This window comes from Myotis davidii, unplaced genomic scaffold (genome assembly GCF_000327345.1).
Source record: "Myotis davidii unplaced genomic scaffold, ASM32734v1 scaffold2170, whole genome shotgun sequence".
NCBI classification, from domain to species: Eukaryota; Metazoa; Chordata; class Mammalia; order Chiroptera; family Vespertilionidae; genus Myotis; species Myotis davidii.
Window position 1 is genome coordinate 37,676 of NW_006281988.1, and position 5,626 is coordinate 43,301.

A 5,626-nucleotide genomic window follows, 5' to 3' on the forward strand; every position below is an offset into this window, starting at 1 on the left:
CAGATGGCTGGAAAACACTGTTTAATGCTATTTTTCTTATGGTGTTTATGTTTTAAATAAAGATACTTCACCTCACCTATATTTCTATTGTCTCTACCTTTAGGTCACAGTAAAGCTGTTAGGGACATCTGCTTTAATACTGCAGGAACACAGTTCCTCAGTGCAGCTTACGACAGGTATCTTAAGCTCTGGGACACTGAGACAGGTAAGAGCTCACTTATACTAATAGATACTTAAATTATAAATTAGCATTTTGGGGAAGGTTTGTTTTTTTTCCTAAATATATTTGTATTTATTTCAGAGAGGTAGGGAGAGGGAGAGAGAGAGAGAGACATCAACGATGAGGGAGAATCATTGATCAGCTGCCCCCTGCGCACCCTACACTGGGGATTGGGCCCACAACCCAGGTATATGCCCTGATCTGGAATCGAACTGTGACTTTCTGGTTCACAGGTCGACGCTCAACTACCGAGCCACGCTGGCTGGGCTAAATTAGCATTTTAAAATGAAATGTGTGTGGTGGTCTGTGGCAAAATGGTACCTTCTCTAGCTGCTAATTCTCCTATCATTGACTATCAGCTTATATCACTTTGTAGAGTTGAAGCTCAGCTGAATAAATAGCTCTTTCACTATGAAGCTTTGTTTCCACCAAATGCAATTTATAAAGCAAACATATTGATAGACAAAGATGTTTGAAATCTTTCATTGACTATTTAATTGATCTTTTTGTTGCCCTATATCACCTAACACATGGCCTTGCACATAATAGAAGCACAGTAGATATCTGATGAACAGAATTAAATTTAACCGCCCAAATTGATTAAAATGTAGGTCTAAACTCCGATGGTCCATCCAGTTGGTTGTATATATTCACAGACATGAATTGCATCAGTACATTGTGGCTAATAAAAGTTTGTGTAGTTAATGAACCATCTTTCAGTCTTGCTAGGTTTTAAGGATAAAGATAATGCTAACATTTATTGAACACTTTGTGTTCACCAAGCATTATGCTAAGTGCTTTTATTCAGTATCTCATTCAATCCTTAAAATATCCCTGTGAGATAAGTACTATTATTGTTATAGAGGAGAAAACATGCTTAACATCTTCAGGGTCACACAGCTAATAAGTAGCCAAGTTGTATTCATACGAAGATCTCTCTAATGTCAGAGCCCTTCTTCTTAACCTCTTTAGCAGTGGTCCTCAACCCTGACTGCACATCATAATCACCTGGAGACTTTTATCTATTCTGCAATTGTTGATACAGATTTACTTTTGAAAAACGTATTTTTAATCATTAAAAATCCGTGAGAAGGAATGATGTGGTTTCTAATAAAGAACAATCAGGTTGCCTTTCCTCAGAATTTATTAAGCAAATAATCTTTAGATCTTAATCCCAGGGTTATCTTTAAGTGGACAAATTTATTTTGCCTATTTTAACTTGGGTCTTTGGTTTTAGGACAGTGTATATCAAGATTTACTAACCGGAAAGTACCCTATTGTGTCAAGTTTAATCCTGATGAAGATAAACAAAATCTCTTTGTGGCTGGGATGTCTGATAAAAAGATTGTGCAAGTAAGTCTTTCCACAGTATTTTTATTAAGATTCCTGAGGTTTATGTTGTCTCGCGGGATGGAATAAGGAATATTAACTTGTTTAATGTTGGCTACTTTTAGGGACTGCTGATGCTCTTCTTGTAGAAAATAGTAAATTCATAAAAACATGATGTTGGAAATCTTTTTATTTCTCTACTTTACATAATTATGATCTTTCTTTGTTTTCATAAATCTGCTCCACCTCCGTCTTTACCTCTTCTCGTTTATACAGTGGGACATTCGAAGTGGAGAAATTGTGCAGGAATATGATCGGCATTTGGGAGCTGTCAACACCATTGTTTTTGTTGATGAAAATAGGAGATTTGTGAGCACATCTGATGATAAGAGCCTTAGAGTTTGGGAATGGTGAGTTTCAATCAGTAGAAAATCTGATATAAAAGAAGCAATTTAAAAATTTGTGGGCAAAGATGAGCCCTGATAATATGTAGCCATTTGAATATTTTTCAAAGGTGAGTTCTGGCTTGCCAGTCAAACTGTTAGAACTATTTAAGTATCCAGAATATCAAAATAAAAATTTAAACATGATACTTTTCATAGTCTTTGGATAATCTATCTAAAGGATATATATATTGAGTCACTTTTCTGGCAGCGGTGAAAAATTTTTATAGTGCAGTCTTATATCCTCTATTAGCTGTCTTATTCATCTTTGTAAAATGACTAATGAGAAGTAGGCGCCACAACTGTGTAGACTATGCCAGTGTGAGCGTAAGATCCTGGCCTCAGAACCAATACAAATTAAAAAATCTCAAATTTTTAATGCCTGCATTTTGACTGTTTAGTACTGAAAATTGCCTATGTCATCTCCCTTGTTTCCTGCCTGCCATTTATAGTCCATATGGTAGAAAACAGTGTTTTTACCTGTAATCAGAATATACAGGTTGGGACAAAAGTAGGTTTACAGTTGTTTGTATGGAAAATAATGCAATAGTCTATAAATAATAATACAAGAATAAACTCTGTTTTTCACATACTGACAACCTACTTTTGCCCCACCCTATATCAGTGAATTTTGCTTTCCTAGAGAGAGAAAGGAAAAAACACTTTTCTAAAATCAAAACACTTTTCTAAAAGCTAATTTCACTAAGTGTCATAGATCATGTTTTATAATTATTTCCAAAGAAATGCATAATAAGCTCTTTAAAATTAATGCTTGAATGGAACCCAGCTTGTTTTTCTAGTCAGCTGTGAAGCACAGCTTAACTATGGTTACCTACAGCCTTGCAAGGAGTATGTCTTCCCACCCCCAGAAGTTGTTCTGCTTTAAGAAGTGGGAAGCCTTAAACTGTAGCTAGTAGTTTTCCTCTGAAACCAAGTCCCTTCAGGGAGCTGAGCAGGTCCCTAACCATTGTCAGAGCAATTTGGGTAATTGAAAATTTAATGTAATTTAACTGCAGTTTCTCCCACACTCACCACCAATAAACCCCTTCCAAAGGACCTCCCATAAAGGGAGAGTTAGCATCATCCTTAGTGCCCATGATACTTTAGAAGTGATATTACCTGCAGAAAATCTGATAATGGACACCAAGTTTTATATGAGTCACCTTAGACCGGTGGTTCTCAACCTTCCTAACGCCGCGACCCTTTAATACAGTTCATGTTGTGGTGACCCCCAACCATAAAATTATTTCCGTTGCTACTTCATAACTGTAATTTTGCTACTGTTATGAATCGTCATGTAAATATCTGATATGCAGGATGTATTTTCATTGTTACAAATTGAACATAATTAAAGCATAGTGATTAATCACAAAAACAATATGTAATTATATATGTGTTTTCCGATGGTCTTAGGCGACTCCTGTGAAAGGGTGGTTCGACCCCCAAAGGGGTCGCAACCCACAGGTTGAGAACCGCTGCCTTAGACCATTTGCACAATACTCTGAAGAATAAACATCGATAAACTTGTTTTGTTTTGTTAATAGACTTTAACAATTTAATTATACTTACACTTTCAGATGTTTCTATCTTCAGGTAATAGTTCAGCTCCATTTAAAAATGTACAGTGATACAAAAAAATTGGTAAATATTTAAATGATGCCACAGTCACAAGGCTTTAAGAACATTTGTGTTCTTTTCTAAAGAAGAGCATTGGTCAGCAAAATATTTTGATTAAGTTAAGTGGTGATGCTAACAAGACTTTATTTTTTTTTCTTCTCAGAGCTTAAGAAATACTCCTAGAGTCATAATACTATTTGATTATAAATGATGGCATTCTTTAGATTTCAGCTGAATGCTCACTGCTATTGGAGCCTCCCTAACCAGTCCTCACATGAGTTTGGTGCCTGTTCACCATCATCGCAGTAACCCTTTGCTTTCCATAGCTTACTTGTTCCTCTTCCCTGCGCAAGTTCTTAACCATGAGAAAAGACCTGTGTCTGCTTCCCATCTGTCCCCAGCACCAGCACAATGCCTGGCACGTAGTATGTACTGCATATCTAAGGAAATCATTGTTGTCATAATCATTAATTATATTATACTTATTGAGCCCTTTCTATGTGTCAGGCACACTAAACTTCCTGTGTTGGATCAAAATGATTCCAAAGCTTGAGGTCTTTTTTTTTTTCAGCTTCACTGAGTTATAATTGACAAATAAAATTATATTTAAAGTGTATAATATAATGATTTGATATACATTGTGAAAGGATTCCCACTAAGTTAATTAACATCCATCACCTCTTTATTTACCCTTTGTTGTTTGTTGAGAACTTAGGTTCTCCTGTCTCAGAAAATTTCAGTTACACAATACAGTATTGACTGTAGTCACCATGTTGTACATTAGATCCTCAGCCCTTAACTCATCTTATAGCTAAAAATTTGTGCCCTATTCAGTTTGTAGCCTCAATTTTTTTCCCAACCCCTCCTCTTCCCCAGCCCTTGGCATCCACCATTCTACTCTCCACTTCTATGAGTTTGGCCTTTTTTTTAAATATATATTTTATTGATTTTTACAGAGAGGAAGAGAGAGGGATAGAGAAACATGATGAGAGAGAAACATCGATCAGCTGCCCCCTGCACACTCCCTATTGGGGATGTGCCCTCAACCAAGGTACATGCCCTTGACTGGAATCGAACCTGGGACCCTTCAGTCCGCAGACCGACGCTCTATTCACTGAGCCAAACCGGTTAGGGCTAACTTTTTTTTTTTTTTTAAGAATGCACATATAAATGATAGTATGCAGTATTTGTCTTCCTCTGTTCAGCTTATTTCGAATTAGCATAATGCCCTCCAGGTTCATCTATGTTGTCACAGATGGTGGGTTTCTTCTTTTTTAAGGTCGATAATCCTATATAATAAAAGCCTAATATGCTAAGTGTCCAGTCGGCCATTCAACCAATCAAAGTGTAATATGCTAATGATATGCTAAGGCCACTCAGCCACTCACTATGATGTGCACTGACCACCGCGCGGAAGACAGTCAACCGGTGGACCAGTCGCTTTTATTATATAGGATTATAGTTTTTGGCTTAAATTCTATTTTATCTGATGTAAATATAGCTATCCCTGTTTTCTTTTGGTTTCCATTTGAATGGAATATCTTTATCCCTCCATTTTCAATCTATGTGTGAAATTGAAGTGAGTCTCTTGTAGGCAGCATATAGTTGGTTCTTGGTGTGTTTTGTTGTTGTTGTTGTTTAATCCATTCAGCCACTATGTGTCTTTTGGAGAATTTAGTCCATTTACATTTAAAGTAATTATTCATAGATATGGACTTACTGTTGCCACTTTGTTCATTGTTTTCTGGTTAGTTTTATTGTTTCTTCCTCTCTTTGTCACTTGAAGATACTCTGTAATAGTATGCTTTGATTCCTTTCTCTTTTATGTATATACTAGAGGCCCTATGCACAAAAATTTGTGCACTCGGGGGGGAGGGGGAGTCCCTCAGCCCGGCCTGTGCCCTCTCGCAGTCTGGGACCCCTTGGGAGATAACGACCTGCTGGTTTAGGCCTGCTCCCGGGTGGCAGAGGGCAGGCCCAATCCCTAGGTGCAGCCCCTGGTCGGGCTCAGAGCACA

General features: G+C 37.3%; 1 protein-coding gene across 1 annotated transcript in view; it reads left to right on the forward strand.

Annotated features, from left to right (window-relative positions):
• CDC40 (cell division cycle 40) overlaps positions 1-5,626 on the forward strand; it is a 51,415-nt gene that overhangs the window by 37,329 nt on the left and 8,460 nt on the right. The window contains exons 11-13 of the mRNA XM_006752652.2: positions 104-205; positions 1,458-1,573; positions 1,826-1,959. Of these exons, the coding sequence (XP_006752715.2) occupies positions 104-205; positions 1,458-1,573; positions 1,826-1,959 (352 nt within the window). The remainder of the gene's footprint in view (positions 1-103; positions 206-1,457; positions 1,574-1,825; positions 1,960-5,626) is intronic.